Here is a 17913-nt window from a genome sequence, read left to right as displayed (position 1 = left end):
ACACAAGGCCTTTGTATCTTAAATATGGCCAGAAAACACCGCAGGCGAAACATCTGCACCAGAAGAGCTGGTGACAGAGATACAAAGAAGGCCAGGAAAACACATGCTTATCCTCTCCCTTCATTTCCTCTAGTTCCTTACATCCTTTCAATCCAGTGGCGTAGCTATTGAGTGTGCAGGCAGTGCAACTGCACCGAAGCCCACGAGCCGCAGGGGCCCAAGTGCCGGGCTACGAAGAGGGCAAAAATGAGACAGGGGGCCGCCAATCTCATTCTCTGCATCGGGGCCCATTGCCCCATCCACGCTATGCTGCTGCATCAATCGGTCTCATTCTGGGGCACTTACCTGAGCGACTTCTTGTGGTCGCCCGATACCATGGCTGCGGGCGGAGGGAGCGGGCGCGCAAGCGGGAACGCTCGCTCGTGCGTGGGCAGGCTGGGGATGGGGCTGAGCCGGCTGGGCCCATTGGAGAGGGCTGTCTGCAGCATGCTACCGCCGCCCTGGTTGCCGGCGTTGCCTGCCGCCAAGCTTGAGTGCGCTGCCTCCAGCTGGCTCAGGTTTGGCGCGCTCGTGAAGCGGTTGGGCAGCTTCTCCGAGCCCTTCTTTTGCTGTACGACGACACGCGAAAGGCGCCACTCGCACATCCGGCCTCCTCCAGGCAACAATGCCCCCCCCCCCCCGCCTTTGAGTGTCATATTAAACATGTTACATTTTTTCACGCGTTAGCATAAGCCAAAGGGATTTCGTTCATTCAACCTACTTTTCGAAAACAAATGTTTGATAAATGTCGAAGATTTGCAGAGAACAGGCAATGCATTCCAGTCACTCAAAACAATCATGTGGAAGAATGATGGTAAAAGCTGTGAAAGGCATTTAATAAATTCAGTTCTACTGTTCCCTATGTCACTAAGTACATTAAAGTGATTAATTTGAGCAACTTTGAGCCATGAGCACATGTATTGACTCCTTAAAATCCGAATAAGCGAGTAGCACAGGAAAATGCCAAGAAGTGACCTTCATGAGAGGATTGATAACCCCAACAGTCGGGTGAGCGTTGAACATCTTGTTGAAGTTCGTTTCCCGGTTCACCAGCTCCAGCTGGTAAAACTTCTTCTCCTCCTGTGGAAGTTCAACATTGCTGGGGTCGATAACATGCAGGGATGAAGAACAGATGCTTTATATATTTTTATATGCATATATAACTGTGAAAATTACCGCAGGAGATAGACACACAAACGCACCACAAGTTTTTTGATCAGCAGCTCACGGTCGGACAAAAATGCCCGCAGCTCCGAGATGAGCGTCAGGTCCTCAGGACGAGGTTCTCTCCGCTCGTACCGCTCCTGTGCCTCCTCGATCCTGTGCACGCACAAGCAATTAACACATCCGCTTCTTCGAAGCCAAACGTTTAATTTCCGCACTGCGTGGGCTCGGCTGCTTAGATTTTCCTTCTCCATATACTTCGAGTCCGTGTCTATCTCGCATAGTCCGGCTCACGTATCTCAGTCTCCTCTACTCCTGTGCCCGACACCGGTGGCATTTGCAGAGCCTTCCTGATTCCAACTTCTTTGTATCTTCTCAACATATGCCCAAGCCATTCATCCATTGAAATAGATTCATACGCTCCACGAATCATGTAACGGATCATACGCATAAGACCACGATGATTTGAAATCGTATATATTTGTGCCACTGTAGATTCTACCGACTGATATAACCGTAGATTTTAGAAAGGCAAACAAAATAAATTATATTTTGATGCCAATTTCGGAAAATTCCCTGAATTGTAGAGGGGACAGAATGTAACATGCCTATAAATAACCCTTTATAATAAAATTATGCCACAATAGCTCGTGTAAAAAAAAAAATCAGGATTGCATCAAGTTTATAATCAGCATCAGGATTTAAAATAATCTTTCAAAGGTCGTAACGCACTTCGGCACAGTGTGTGGCTCACAGATCCCTTTGTATTAAGCAAAACAAACAAGTGCGCCTTCCTGTATATCCACATATCACAGCTATTCACACGTACTGCATGACCTTTGACAAAAGTTATCAACATAATCTTAACACCTCCCCACCCCCGCCAAAAAACTCTACAGTCTAAACATTCAGGTGTGTTCGTGGAGGAGTGAGCACTAAATCGGCACTCACGCGATCTCTAACACAGAAATCTTGTCTTTGAGCAGCTCCTGGGCCTGGTTGAAGTCTCCCAGCATGCTCTGCTTGTTGCGCAGGTGCTCCGCATTCAACCGGTTCATCTCCATCTCCAGCCTCCTGCCAAACTCCTGCTCCTGTACCCTGATTTTGTTTGAGTGATTAAAGCACCTTATAGGAAAATTATGAATCATTATCATAAGCCATGATCAATCCACTGCTGATTGAAGACCTCCAGAAGAAGTTGACATTTCTCAAGGTTCTGCGATGTAACATTCCTTATCATAGTTTTTGACCTTCCCCCGCACCTCTGATTAGCACAGTTGGCTAGGTAATGTGTGAAAGAAGTTATACATGCATAGAATTGACGTAAAATAAGGTTTAGAACCGTGCGACTCTCACCTGATCTGCTGGTTAGTTTCACTCCTGATCTTCAGCACCTCCTGCCCCTTGAGCTCCAGCTCCCTGGAAATGCTGGCAATGTCACCCCGCAGCCGAGCCACCTCAGCCTCCAGCTGAGCCAACAACCGCTCCTGCTTTTGCCCCTCATCCCGCAGCCTCTCGGCCAGGCGTGCGCGCTCCTCCTCCTGGGCGAGACAGTCCATGCATCACGAGCCAGACCATGCTACACGTCGATATTCATGTAAAATCCTGACAATTCTTGTCACTTTCCCTATTTAATTGTGCCATCAGTGTCATGTCATGAGACATAGTATCAATTCAAATTTCCCGCAGAGCAGTGCGACCCTTTTTATTATAGAACGGCCCACAGAAGCGGATATTACAGACTAACCTCCAAGATCCCTTCAAATTACCTTCCCACCCACTCTGCCAAAATGAGGAATGGTGGGGCCATTTATCATGAACGACAGTCAAACCAATATATGTAATTCTCAGAGCTGAAATGTAGCCAAATTAATTGCAGATCCAAATTTGATGTGATGGCATGTTATTCTTATTAAGTCACTGTGACCAAACTAAGAGCATACTAAGTGCATTCGTAGCCAACCGTGCTAATTGGAGGTGCGGCGAAAGAACACACTAAACACAAGAAGCAGTTAAAAATTAATTTGTTTTCAGGCAAGCATCAACTCACAACGTTTGGAACCCCAACTTGAACCCAGTCGTACCAGCGCAGCACTCTGACCCATGAGCCACCTTCACATTCAATCAAACGTATCGATGTATGCAGAGAGATTTACATTAGATTCACACTAATAGTATATTATATAAGATCAGCAAGGGTATGACGCGTCCATTACTCTGACCAACCCAATGTGATCTCTAGTGCGTAAGGATTGTTTATCTGAACATGGAGCTGGGAATGGTGGGGCCATTTATCATGAAGCTGTAATACGTCTAAATGCACACACGACTTAGTCCAAGTAGTTACATTAACAATAACTATGAAACCCCTCTTGACGATCCTGCGATGCAACAATTCATCGTGCACCTGTATGGATGTATGTATGTTAAACTTCTTTCGCACCGTACATAGCCAACCGTGCTAATCGGGGGTGCGGGGAAAGGTGCTAGATGGATTGTTAGATCGCATGGTCATGAGTTAGCGATGGCTTAGGAAAGCCTTCATCCAGCACTGAATTAATGATGGCTGAAAAGCAGTAGAAACCTGCACGTGAACTGCTTTCAGCACTCCACCTCCTTGGTGGACGTGCACTCGGACGCGTTCCAATCCTTGGCTGCCACTCCCTCATTATTCATAACCAGAGACGATCATGCACATGGCACGCAAAGCAGATGTGGTGCAGCCCACGGAGAGAGAGAGAGGTAGAGGGCATAGGCTGACCTTTAGGCGGGCAGCTGTCCGCGCTTGTTCCAGCTCGAGACGGATGGCCGCCAGCTGCTGCTGGTGCGCACTCCCCGCCCGCTCCATGCTGGCCGCGTGCTGCTGGGACAGCTCCACGCGCAGCGCCTCTATAGGGGGGCGCAAGCACCCGATGGCGACGTTTACACCGAAGAAGCAGGACACTTTGCGTGTGTAAAGTATTTAGCTGGGCCAGTTGGCGCACACCTGCAATCCAGCACTTTGGAGGTAATACATTTTATGCTCTAAGAAGAAGAGTCATTTCCCGAAAATGTCGCCTGTTACATTTTTTATTTTTATTTTAACGGTGTAAGTATACGCTTGTCTGCAGAAGCAGGAGAAAGAGATATATTGAGAGGGCCATGTGCAGCACTCTGCCACTAGATGGCGCCTGTGACCAATGTGGCATTGCCTGGAGCGTCAGGGCTGGGAAGAGGAGGATATTGTGGAACAGGCCACGTGACTCTCGTTATAGACCACATCATTGCACAGACCACAGTGTAATCTCTAATAAATATGTATACATGCTTTGTGTAGGTGCTCAATAGATTGTAACATAGCTACGGATTGGGAAGTTCTTCGTCTAAGCTAAAAAGCCTACGTGTTCAAATGATCATGGATGCTGATGACTGCCTCTTATTTACACAGAGTAAAGTCTGCTTGTATGAGGTATGTCTGTGTATATATATGTGTGGATGGACGTGTGTGCACATGCACATAAGCTGCACAAATCGCACATCCACGCCGCATACCCAGCTCCCTCTGTTTCTTCTCCCGCCAGCGCTCCCGCTCCGCGCTGAGCTCGCCGTGGGTGCGATCGAGCAGGGTTGCCACCGCCGTGCCATGCTCTATCCGCAGTGCCGCCAGGGCCTCCTCGCGCTGCTGACCCAGACGCTCCTCCAGCTCCTGAAGCGGACCGTTGCCACGCACGAGGGATGCACCTCGTTCCACGTTCGTGCACGCGCCACGGTAAACAGACCGATCAGTAGTTTAGCCGTTAAGTGTGCAGGCGGTGCTTGTGCACCGGGGGCCTATGGGACAAAGAGGCCCAGGAGCCAGGCTATGAAGAGTGAAAAAAATTCGATTGGGTGGGAAAGGGGGGGGTGCATGTAATGCCTTGCACCAGGAGCCCATACCCAACCATGCTACACCTTGGATTTCCAGGTGGCAACTACTGTGCAACATTCAAACGCAGGACGCGCACCCGGGCCAATAAACTCGTTTTACGCAGGGACGAGACTCACGGCATTTTTGTGCAATCTCTGGGCCTCCGCGGCCTGCGCGACTGCCCGGTGTCGCTCCTCGATGGCGGCCACACGCTCCTCGTAGTCGCGCTGGGCGTCGGCAAGGTGCTCGCGCGTGCGTTCCCTCTCCAGGCCGTACTGCGCCTGCAGGCGCTGCAGCGAGTCCTGCGACTGCGTCAGCTGCAGCTCCAGGTTCTGCTTGAGCAGCGAGATCTGTCGGAAGTAATGAGCCATGTTGCGCGCGTGAATGTCGGTCCTAGGTTGCTCACCTCACGGGGCCGATGGGAAATTCTCAAACGATCGAACGGGCGGACCAAAACATTTGTAATAAATGTAAGTAAAACCCATCGCTAATAATAGTAGCACAAACAAGAACAGACACATGAACGGCATGCTTGAAGTGCAAATAAACATATCGTGACTTTACCGAAAAAACCAAGAAGATGATATCATATGCAATCCATGCAATTGTAGGCACATCAAATCCATGACTGTGAATGAACCTGCTTTGTACAATGTATGGTCATGCAGGCTTGCTCATGATGCATTGCCCATGCACATGCCTCTCCCATGCCCACCGTCCTCACTTACGTTGGCAATCGCCTTCTGCAAGCTTTCCCCTAGAGATTTTCTCTATGCATCGGAAGGAAAACATGTCACTGCTTTGCACTATTGTCAGCAACAGCAAATAAGCAATTAAACACAATTTTACTTTGTTCAACCGGGACTATATTTATTTGAAATTGATGCATACCTGTATTTTGTTAAAACGTTACCAGCTATCGATATCACCAGTTCGGCCCTCACTTCTCAAATTGGGATGTTTCTCATTCTAAGTATACAGCAGTGAAAGGGGAGGAAATCAGTCCAAAATGATCTGCTGAAAATATTTCAAAACCATCTCAAAGCAGGTGTAATAAATACAAGCAAGAAAACACTGAACGCTGTCATCCGCACTCCATCCATCGCGGGCATTTATAACTCCCGTATCCTATATGTATGTATGTTGAACTTCTTTCGCACCGTATGTAGCCAACCGTGCTAATCGGAGGTACGGGGGAAGGACAACGACACTAAACACAAAAAGCAGTTCTAAAGAAATTTGTTTTCAATCTAGATTTTAAAAGTGCATAACTCCACTGGCTTCCTAATATCCAAAGGAAGAGCGTTCCAGACGGCCGCAAAAGCACAATTACCTTCATGTGAATATAATAACAATCGCACACCTATAAGAACACCCCGATAGCAATGAAACTACCCACCTGCATGCTTAAATTATTCTATTGTACGTACAGGCAAGTCGCCCGTTCGTCACCTGGTCAAGAAGGTCCTGGATCTTGCGCTGCCAGCCGTCGCGCGTGGCCGCCAGCTCCTGGTCCTTGACCTGGCTCAGCTGCTCCAGCGCCGTGCGCTTGCTCTGCGCGTGCTGCGCCTGCAGCTCCTCGCGCAGCCGCTCGCACTTGGACCTGGAGGGACGCGCACGACGCGGCAGCGCCGATCGCAAGGGGTGCCGCGGTGGCGAGATGTTATCTGCCTCGCCCGACGCAGCTATATTTGGAGTTTGCACGTCCTCCCCGTGGTCATGGTGATTTTTCTCCGGATCCTCCGGTTTTTCTCTACACGTTTAGAATCAATGTGCGTTCAGAGTATATTGCTACTGCTACAAATTTCCACGTGATAAGCCACTTTTCTTGAGCTATCATTTGTGGCCAGGTCACTCATCTGAAAAAAAGCTATGAAGCTCAGTGGGCCTTACCTGGTAAGATAATAATAGTTGACAGGCAATGCTTTGGCCGTGTTGTCGACTTTGGGATCAATAATAATATACTTTCATTTTATATAGCGTCATTCACACCAACAGCATCCCACAACACTGTGCATTAATTATACATAAGGACCAAATATACACGCGAAAGAAGCCCAACAACCACACACATACGGAGCAAATAAAAACCATACTCTTACCAAGAAAAATCTAAAATAAATAAACATACGTCTAATTAAAACACTTTCGAAGACAAACACGTTGGAGAGTGTTACATAATCCATGTATGCGGATAGTTTTTTAAAATGTGTTAAATATGCATCAGACCTGTATTCTTACCTCAAAGTCGCCTCCCATTTCTGCTCCAAGTCACGAGTCACCTGCTCCAGCTTGATCTTCGTGTCCTCCTGTAGTGTGGAGACCTTGGTCTGATGCTCCTGCTTCTGCTCATCATTCTTTTTCTGCACATACACAAACACACAAATTGGAATTTAGACAAGAGTTTTGTTGGGTATTACAGAGGACTAATGCACAGCACTAAGCCAGAACATATAAGTTCCTGTATTCAAGAAAACCATACTGCAAAGGGCATAACAATTTCATAAGAGACCAATTGAAATGACTTCCAAGGTATTTTGTGGTGTCATCAACCAGGATCATTCCTGTTAAAACGTAAATATTTAATTCCCTGAGAAAATTTGATGACGTGCTGACCGAAGGAGTTAGTCAGAATGTAACGATTGACCCAAACTGTCCTTTGTCAATCTACTGCTGGATGAAGGCCTTCCCACAATGTGTTGGTCATGGGGAGTGGTTTACGGACTTCACCATCCTGTTCAGTGCAGGCTGGTGAAGGACATGGTGGGGGCAGGACCGTTTCAGATATCACTCATCACTGATGTTAGCTATGGCTGGTACTCAAACTCAGGTTGCCGGATTCATAGCACAAAGCATTAATCAGTACACAGCCGCTCCATCCCACATGCCTATTAATAACAGCGCAATTCCCGTTAACGTTTTGAAAAATAAACGAGGCGAGAAAGCAACCCCCTCTTCGTGTGGCGGGAGAGGAGGGGCGGAGAGGTCGAGGGTCACTCGACACCTGGAGGGTGGCGGCCGTGGCTCGTGAGTTGTGCAGCTGCGTGCGAGCGGCGTCCAGCTCGCGCTGCAGCTTCTCAGCGGTGTCGCGTAGCCCGGCGATGTGGGACGTGGCTGAGCCCAGGCCCTGCTCGCCGGAGCGCACCAGTTCCTCCAGCCGTGACACCTGCTCCCAAACAAGCATGGGGGTGGGGGGGGGAATCGGGGAGTCGAGGGGTCGGAGGTCAGCGGGAAGGGGGTGGTGCCCGAGGGTACCACGATCGTGCTTAGCTCACACGTGCTTCCGATGCCGACACCACCAAGAAAAACGTCAGCAAGATCACAGAGTAAAATAAAAAAAATAAATGGGCCTGCACTAGACACGAGTGGCACAGTTTGCAGACTTACCAGCCCTACAAATTTAAGAGGTAGGATGTAAATATTTTTACACTTTTACAGCATTCCGATTTTCAAAGCTAAATCGTAGCACTTCATACATTTTTTGAAAACAGAATTTTCTTTGATGCAATTTTTGCTTTGGTAGTGCTGTCCTCTGAAGTATTTAACAATCATAATCCTGCCGCTTAAATTGGGAGGGTTGACAAGTCTAAGGTTGTCATATGACAAGAGACATGAGGTGAATAATGAAGATAACTCTGGTCTTCTTCGGATTGCTGAACATTGTGAAGACTTGGGCAGGTGTCCTGATCAATATCCTTCATCTATTAATAAAAACCATGCAACATAACTCATAAGTAGAAGCTTCCATTAGTTTGTATTATTAAATCGATACTTAATTTGTTTTCAAACCATTGCAGAGCACCGTACTCACCTCCTGGTTGGCAGACTGCAGTTTAGCAGTGAGCTGCTCGTGCACGCTGGTCTGCTCCTGAAGTTGGGCTCTCTCTGTGTCCAGCTGCTGCCTGAGCTGATCCATCTTCTCCTCCAATTCCTTCACAAGCATGGAAACAAAGACAAAGGTCCCCCATTTAGCCTTAACAGACTGTAGGGGCAAGTACTGTTAGCGAGCACCTATGAAGGCCGGCACGGCACACGAGGGGGTGGGTGGCCAGCACCACGCCCGGTCGCCTTTGTCTCCCTTGTGACGATGTTTACACATCGCACCAGGTACTCATTTGAGGCTGAGTCGACCTAGGGGAGGCCCGGGACCAGTTGAGATAATCGTCACTGGTGTTGGCCGTGAGCGGGAATCGAACCCGGGTCGCCAGGTTCATAGCGCAGCGCGCTAACACTCGCATACCTCATTGAGCCCTGGCAACTTCGTGTGGCCTGGCAGATAAAAACAAATCTGATGATCAGATTCCTCTTATAAAGTTAGGGTGCATCTTAAACGCAGTGCTCACGTAACATTACATATCCCGCTTCCTCTGAGTGTTATTTCACCTATGGGCAGTTTCATGTTACTGCAGTGAACCGTGTGGACCTTGTAGTGTTATCCCCTCGTATGCAGAGTGGGTTTTCTCTGGGTACTTTGGTTTCTCTCCAAATGTAAAAGTAGAAACATAGAATGTGACTCATCACCCAATTGCAAGATCATGCTGGAATATATTATCGATGCCCAGAGAGGCATTCCCAAATACATTAATATAACTGTTTTATGCAAATAAAGTCGCACATGGTTTTAACGACCTGGACCATGACCTTGGTACTTATAGACTGTGAGTGCAGTGTGTTGGTATCTATACCACGGTGGCTCCTTCAATGGAAGAGGCAAGAGGGTTAAATTTGTATCCTGTTTTGAGACTGTGGCAGTCAAATAACACGTTCTAAAACCGGAGCACAGCAGTCGGCACTTAGTGCAACACAGAGCATTGCCGTGTGAGGACAGGTGACTTTGTTGGGTAGGTGACATCTGCGGGACAGCGCACGAGCGAGGCAATCCAGGGTAACATTCAACAATGCAGCTCAGAAATACACACGGGCGACCCAGTGTTGATTAAATAAAATGAAATGCCTCTGACCGAAACAAACCTTACACAACAATTCTATTGTGATCTCGTCACATGAACTTAACGATACATGTAAACAAATCGAACACGTAATTGTAACTTAAAAGAAAAAAGAACGTGGAAAACTTTTAAAAGCTCCTCTGGGAAGGTCACAGCGTGGCGGGGATGGTGATGTTGCTCTCGACTAGACAGAGTGGCGCACTCCTGTGACCCAGTGCTTTGGAGGCATGTGCTTTGAAGAAGGGCAATTGCCTGAAATGTCACCGATTACATATATTTTTATTTTAAGGCACCATTGTTGACAACTATGTTGCGTATTTTTGTTATGTGTGCTTGTGCATCACTGCCTACACATTATCACCAGAAATTTGTTTTAATTTTGTTTGCAAGGGTCGGTGGTTGACGAGCTGGCCAGCATGTGGCAGTACAGCAAGATGGCTACGTGAAGCTGTCTGTGATAGATGAACTCCTATATCGCAGACCTGCGAATGATGCATGTATGTATGTTGAACATCTCTCGCGCCGTACTTAGCCAACCACGCTAATCGGAGGTGCGGGGCAACGGGAAAGAAAAAAAAAGGAGATGGGGACAGCTTCAAGAGGCCTTCATCCAGCGGTGGGTTAACCACGATTGATGATGATTACAATGATAAAGGTGATGAAGTGCTCCTCTTCTTGGTTCTTTCGGTAAAGTCACGTAGAAAGAAATTAATAAAATAATAAAAATAAAACATAAAATAATTATCCCGACGTTTCGGCCACAACGAAAGCAGCCGTCCCTCAGGTGAAGACCAGGTCTGTCGGGGAGACAGCGTCTGAATGAAACAACACCACGCTTGGAGCGTATATTTAAGCTGGGTTGGAAGGGGGGAAGGGCGCCTTGACAAAAGAATTTGCATATCAAGATGTCTGCTGTAATGTCGCATCGGCCAGGCGTAGCGACGGTCGGCAAGCTCACCTGTCGGAGGGCACGAGTAGCGCCCTCGGCGGCAGAGCGCGCCTCATCAGCGAGCTGCCGGTGCCGTAGCGCGGCGGCGTCCGTGTCGGCGCGGTGCCGCTCCTCCAGGGCGCGCCGCTCCTCCGCCGCGGCCTCACGTGCGCGCGCCAGCTCCCGCTCGTGCTGCTCGCTCAGCAGACGCTTTTCGCTCTCCAGCGAATGCAACGTCTGAACGTCCGTCGGTGGTCGGAGAAACAATGCACGGATGGGGGGTAGCGAATTGGCATTGTCGGTCGGATACATTTTCTTGTGCCCTTGCATCATTCGAACAAAGTCAGTTTTTGTATTGTTTGAAGGTAATATTCCAGCGTAGGAATACCTGTAAATGTGGAGGGTGCTGGAATTTCATGGAAGGTTCGTGTATGCCTTCTACAAACACAGTGAGAGGTGGACGCTCTAGTTGGCATAACCAGGCATTCGTCGCCTCCGCAATTATTTATGATGATGAAAGTGTAAGCAATTTTGAAGTTTGGAATCGAATGTAATGAGAAAGCATAGTAGTGTGCAAGATGGAAGATTGTAGACATGATTGCAGTGGCACCTAAAAGTCAAAAAAATATCTCAATGATGATGCTACGAAAGTAGAATTTTTACTCTGGAACAACTACCAGATCTAGCAAATGGAAGAAATGATGGGGTGGTGGCATCAACAGCATTTCCATGATTATGTTTTTACTTCTCTAATGGCCTGCTATTCTCATGACCCAATTGGTTCGTATACTCCCATGATGCTAAGTAATTCACCAAAATAAAATTGCACAGCTTCTTTATAAGCTGGCTCATGTGACGATACACATAAACACTCAAACCTAACGATTGGCCTATCACTGGAAAACAATGCGGCGGTGCCGTGCATGCATCTTGTGGCCGTAAGAGCCTAAAAGGGCCCCACCGTCTCATGTTGCTTTAGAACCGTCCGCTCGCTCTCGGCCTGGCTCAGCTTCTCACGCAGGCGGGACGCTTGCTCCACCAGGTCCCGTATGTTCGCATGGTCGGCCATCTGCGAGGCCTCCAGGGAGCCAATCCGTTCTGCCCATGGGAGCACACCGATTCACAAGAAACAGAAATATGGTCGCACTTGACCATAACCCCCAAAATACGATTGCAAACACATGGGTGAAGAAATACTGTAGGTCCGTGACTTACAGTTAAACGAAAGCCTGTTTTCACAATTCTGCTTTATGCTGGACTCCAGGTTAAAGGCACATATATCTGATTGGCATTTTGAAATTTCCCAAAAGGATGCAGGTTGCATGAGGTTTTGAGGCAGGCGAGTGTAATGTTGGTGTGGTGGCCACTCACTGGCTCTGCTGAGCAGCTGGGCGGCCTGGTCCTGCAGCTGGTCTCGGACAGTGGTCAACTCCCTCTGGGCGTCGGCGAGCCGGGCCTGAGAAGAGGATGCTTCCTGCCGCGCTTCCGCCAGGCGTCTCTCTGCATCCTAAATAAATGGCACAGGGAACGCAGGCCAGGTGCGTTGCCATGTGTTTGTGGATGTCAAATACCACGGCATTGGTAAATATCACGGGCGCGAAGATCCCACGTGGCGCGCCTAATGAAGACCCATCGTGTACCTGTTTGCCCTCGTGTGCGAGCCCGAGGTCTCTGTGCAGCTGCTCCCCCTGCTCTCTGAAGGTGGCGACTTGTGCTTGGTTCAGCTGAAGCTCGGCCCGCTGCTTCTCCATGAAGCCCCGCAGAGAGCCCTCCCGTGCCTCCCAGCCACGCCTGCAAGCAATGAGCGCAGTGAAACGGAATGCCTCTGAGCCAGCACTTTTGGATGCAAAGGTGAGTGATTTAACGCAGATTTGTCGCAAACCCGGTGTGTTGCGGAGTGTCAAGGAGACGGCAGTACAGCAAGCAACAGCAATCGACACATCATCACAGGCCTATTAGTTCACGCATGTACACAACTAGGCCGCTTGTTCGCAGGGTTGTGTGTCCCTTTGGGGGAGCGTTGCACTACGAACATGGCGACCCGAGTTAGATTAACACTCACGTCCAACACCAGTGACGAATATTTGAACTAGTTCTGGGCCTCCCTTGGGTAGAATCGGCTTCAAATAAGTTCCTCATGCAATGTGTAAACATCGCCACTGGGGAGACAAAGGTGGCCGGGCGTGATAGTGGCCTCCCACCCCCTCATGTGCCGTGCTCGCTAACAGCACTTGCGCCCCAACGGTCTGTTAAGGCTACACGGGGGGGATTGTTGTCTTTTGTCTTTGTATCCCTTGGAACGATCGGCACGGCACAAGTCGCTCACTGCAGCTCATCCGCGTGGGCCTGGAACTCCTGGCGCAGCCGCTGCTCGTGCGCCTCCCACTCGGCAAGCCGGCTCTCGTGCTTGGCTCCGCGCAGCTCCTGCAGCTGCTGCTCGTAGCCGGCACGCACTTCGGCCTCGCCCGTCTCTCGCTCGCCCTCCAGACGCCGCACCTCGGACGCCAGCCGCTCCGTCTCCCCGCGCAGACGTTCCCCCTCGGCCCGTAGCCGCTCGGCCTCTGCGTGCTCGCGCTCGGCCCGCGCGTGCGACTCGGCGGCCATCTGGCTGTGCTCGGCGTCGCGACCCTGCTCCAGTTCCTGCAGCGCGCGGTCGTGGGAGGCCCGCGCCTCCGCCAGGGCCGCCTCTTTCTCCTCCTCCAGCCGTTTCTGGGGGTCACACAGCAGCATTGAAGCTTGAGGAAGTGGGGAGGGGGGTGGGCTAGGAGAGTGTGCAGAGTTGTGAATGCGGAGTTCAATTGGACCATCATTATCAGCCATCAACAATTCACTGGTTGATGAAGGTTTTCCTAAACTATCACCAACTCATGGCCCTGCGATATAATGATCCATCCAGCAACTGCACACGAGCTACAATACATTTTGTTGTCCTTCCCCCGCACCTCCGATTAGCACGGATGGCTACGCATGGCGCAAAAGAAAAAAATACATGCATTTAAAATAGGAGGGAATATTTATTTATTTATTTATATGTACAGATTTTAAAGATTGTTATTATACACCAAGTGTCACAAGGCAATGGGATATTTTTCGCAGGGTCCCATGATACAGTGAGAGTTATTCGACTCACCGGAGGGAGTGAATGGTCACTATCCTAAATCAAAATCCTGCATTCACTACAGACCTTAATGAAGTGGAGTGTCGAACAAAACCATTCTTGAATCGATTCCCAAACCTGAATAGTTGTAACTCATCGTTCAATCGCGGAGATGGTTAACCCTTTCCCGTTCCGAGACTCCTGCAAGTTGCAGGGTGGGTCCCGTTCACCGATGAATCTCGGAACACGCAAGCGGTTCAGCGTTAATTTTATTTAGAGAGGCGTAGTAGCGCTGTGGTTTTTAAAGACATTGTGCTGTACTCAACACAGACAACTGTAGCGACACGACCGCACTCTTTGAGGTCATCTGTCACGCCCTCCCACATGGCCTTTTAATTCTGATTTTGTTCGGAATCGATTCTGCTCCCATGACGTAAACGGACGTAATCGGAACGAAATCGGAAGAAAAGCTGATGACGTACACGTATGTCATTGGAATGGGTTGTTAACACCTAGGTTGTTAACAGCTAGGCCGTTAAAGCACACCGCCCTGACCTGCAGCGAAGTGAAGCCGAGGATCTTGGCCTCGAAGTCGCGCTTCATGTCGAGCATCTGCGTGGAGAGGGTCAGGATGCGGTCGGCGTGCTCGGCGTCCCGGCCGGCGTCGCGCTCCTCCACGTGCCGCCTGCCGTACCGCATCACCGCCGCGCCACACACCAACGGCTTCACTGGCAGCAAGCTGGGGTGGTCTTTTTAGCTGGCGCTTTACAAGCTATACTGAGTGAGCGCCATTTGCAAAGGGTAAGAAACACCTCCGAGGTCAAGTTTACTCTATTATCATCACCAAACATTATTATTGATCCATTATACTCACGCCAACTACACCGTGCGGGAAGTGGGGAATTCTTTGAACATACTTCACCGTGCTGGTCAGCGCGGGTTGGCAAACCTGGCGAGCATAAACGTGGGAGCACAGCAGTACAATAGGACAACGGAGTTTTCTGCACTGCCCACTGCTACCCTTTATTTAGTCTCACAGCCTATAACAACCCGTTATTAATGGTGGTCTCCCATTCAGGCACTATGCTTAGCTCATTACTGTTACTCCTATTGAATGCCCGATTGGCGGCGGGCCAGGGTGCCACGCGCTCAGCGTGACGCCATCGCCGCCTGGGCCCGCAATGCGAATCCCTTTTAGCGCTGGTCGTCAAGCCGCGGGCAACCGTTGGATCGACGCAATTGCCCAGGTTTTAGAAAGGCAAAGTCTCGGACAACGACACGCAACTTCCTTAAACGGATCGTCTTCACGAGCCGCCGGGCCTCCCTTGCCTGTAGGCCTCCAGCTGCTCCTGGGCCTGTCGGCGGAGGCGCCCTTCGCCGGCGAGCGCCTCCTCCAGCGAGCGGGCCTTCTCGCGCAGCTCCGACTCGATGCCCAGGCGGGACTGGTAGCGCAACAGGCGGTGCCGCGTCTCCGCCGCGAACTGCTGCATCTCCTCGGCGTGCGCCTCGCGGAGCGCCGACACGGCCGCCTCGTGCTCGTCGTTCTTGGTGTTGAGCGCGTAGATGACCTGCGGATGCGTCGGCAAAAAAAAATACAAACGCATATAAATATATATGTCCACGGGTAGATTACCTATTTTGCAGATTAACCGTGTGTTAGTTTCACACGGAGGCTTTCGCAACCAATATTATACTTTGACAAGAACCCAGCACAAGGCACAACCTGTAACAAGAGGGGGTGGGGGATTAATACATTTTGCAGGCTGAAGCCCGAACTCGATGCTCCTGGGTTCTGGGAAGGGCAGAACGTTGGGCACTCTGGCCCACTCACGCAGGGACTATGAGCAGAAGCGTAGGTTATTGACAAGCGCCGGATTAATTGTGAGCTGCTCCTCACCTCATTGACGGTCAGTGACTCGGTGGGAACATGACCGCAAACTGTGTCGGAAAGTATACAGACTACTTTAATAAACAATGAAAACATAGGACACATTCAACATTTCTACCCCCATTCGACGTAGGCAAATAATACTGCATACGTGTTTTAAAGCTATATTACATTGGCACACGCCTGTAATCCAGCACTGTGGTGGCAGCCAGAGTTGGTGGTGGACCACAAAAATGTTGTGGAACTCCCTTCTACGTGGTTTTTCCAGAAGGCAGGACAGCAAGTGGACTAATCTCCATGCATAATAAAGGTTTTTCAGTGAGACCGCGTAAGTATAAATCTGTCGTAACCCTCCACCACCCAACACCGCTAATAAGGTTTGTCATACATTTTGATTTAAAGCTTTCGTGACTGCAGGGATTCATATTCTTGGTTCTTTCGGTAAAGTCACGTAGAAGTTAAATAATAAAATAATAAAAATATTAAACAAAAAATATAAAAAATAATATTTTTTATATTTTTATTATTTTATTATTTCCCTTCTACGTGACTTTACCGAACGAACCAAGAGTAAGGTTTGTCACGTTAACAACGCGCCAGTTAGTTACTACTTCAACCCACCGGTGTGTTGGAGAGTAAATCCACATTTACAATTTGAGTAGTACCGTGACGTTTCGCTGCTAATTACATGCAGCATCATCGGGCCATAGGCCAGAATAGTGAAGCAATGTACCTGCTTCCTGTCTTAAACAGAGCAAGATGACTTCATCTCTAAACCCATCAGGTGCAGAGATCATAGGCGGAGGGGGGGGTATTGTAATTATATGATAGATTAGTAATCAGTTCATTAGCATGTTTCCTCGATAAGGAATTCTAGTTGTTAGATGTATTTTCTTCTTCCACGTGTTTGTCCCACTCATGTGGGGTGCGCTGTCCTTGCCAACCTTCTCCACACTGCTCTGTCCTGCGCCATCTCTCTTTCCGCTCCTCGGGCCACCGTGTCTGATCGCACCACATCGCCCCACTTCTTTTTTTTTTTGCGAACATATTAAATAAAAACCCAATGCAAGATCCTTATGAAAAACAAGTGGTTTTCTTTCATAGGGCCCCATGATACAGTGACAGTTATTCGACTGATACTTGTTTTTTTACCCTTTTATCTGCCAACAAAACTGACACCTTTTATACAAGGAGTCATGTTTGCCATAGACCACAATACCTGCAGTCGTGCGCCTTTTGACGTCATCTGGTCCAACACCACGTGAGACTCGGCTCTAAGGAAAGCTGTCTCGGGTGTGGACCAATCAACTTCAAGGACAGTGCATACATTATCAGAGTTATGTTTTTTGTTTGCATTACGACTGCAGGTATTGTGGTCTATGCAAACATGACTCCTTGTAAAAAAAAAAGGTGTCAGTTTTGTTGCCAGATAAAAGGGTAAAAAACCAATGATCATATTTTTTCTTCTGGCAAATGAGGTTCCAATGGTGTAAAAGTTATTCTACTCTCTGGAAGAGTGAATGGTAACCACCCTAATCGAAATCCTGCATCACTACAGACCGTGATCAAGCGGAGTGTCAAACAAAATTATTCTTCAATCGATTCGCAAACCTGAATAGTTGTAACTCATCACCGAATCGGAGAGATGACTAAAAGTTATGTCGTTAGTGGCCACCGCCAATAAGTAATGATTGTATTATTATTTGGCCTCAAACGTATTTGCCAGTTGTTTTATAAATTCCAAATCTTCCACTTTGCACAGTACCAGACGTTACAACAGCTTTAATTACCCGTCTCTAAATACTAATGTAGACCTCTCGACTCTCCCAAAGTGGCTCAAGTAAATCCTGAAAAATATATATATACATCTTGCGAGCGCAATACATTTCTTCATCGCAATTTCACAACCTTCCGTAGTATACAGATTACTTTAGTGGCTAAATTAACGAAGCTTACTAGAAC

General features: G+C 48.7%; 1 protein-coding gene across 2 annotated transcripts in view; it reads right to left on the bottom strand.

Moving 5' to 3' along the window:
- Window positions 1–17913, bottom strand: part of FAM184A (family with sequence similarity 184 member A) — a 49545-nt gene that overhangs the window by 4437 nt on the left and 27195 nt on the right. For both annotated transcript variants that reach the window (XM_078593017.1, XM_078593016.1), the window contains exons 2-20: window positions 15393–15631; window positions 14619–14748; window positions 13293–13675; window positions 12607–12757; window positions 12338–12473; window positions 11928–12064; window positions 10997–11203; window positions 8901–9020; window positions 8094–8255; window positions 7331–7452; window positions 6542–6692; window positions 5227–5439; window positions 4735–4888; window positions 3965–4092; window positions 2560–2744; window positions 2155–2301; window positions 1242–1359; window positions 1015–1119; window positions 346–608 (exon numbers count right to left, since the gene is read on the bottom strand). In XM_078593017.1, the coding sequence (XP_078449143.1) occupies window positions 346–608; window positions 1015–1119; window positions 1242–1359; window positions 2155–2301; window positions 2560–2744; window positions 3965–4092; window positions 4735–4888; window positions 5227–5439; window positions 6542–6692; window positions 7331–7452; window positions 8094–8255; window positions 8901–9020; window positions 10997–11203; window positions 11928–12064; window positions 12338–12473; window positions 12607–12757; window positions 13293–13675; window positions 14619–14748; window positions 15393–15631 (3251 nt within the window). The remainder of the gene's footprint in view (window positions 1–345; window positions 609–1014; window positions 1120–1241; window positions 1360–2154; window positions 2302–2559; window positions 2745–3964; window positions 4093–4734; window positions 4889–5226; window positions 5440–6541; window positions 6693–7330; window positions 7453–8093; window positions 8256–8900; window positions 9021–10996; window positions 11204–11927; window positions 12065–12337; window positions 12474–12606; window positions 12758–13292; window positions 13676–14618; window positions 14749–15392; window positions 15632–17913) is intronic.

The sequence above is a fragment of the Lampetra planeri genome, chromosome 4, assembly GCF_965212315.1.
Source record: "Lampetra planeri chromosome 4, kcLamPlan1.2.h2, whole genome shotgun sequence".
Taxonomy (NCBI): domain Eukaryota; kingdom Metazoa; phylum Chordata; class Hyperoartia; order Petromyzontiformes; family Petromyzontidae; genus Lampetra; species Lampetra planeri.
This window is presented reverse-complemented; position numbering and strand designations above follow the sequence as displayed.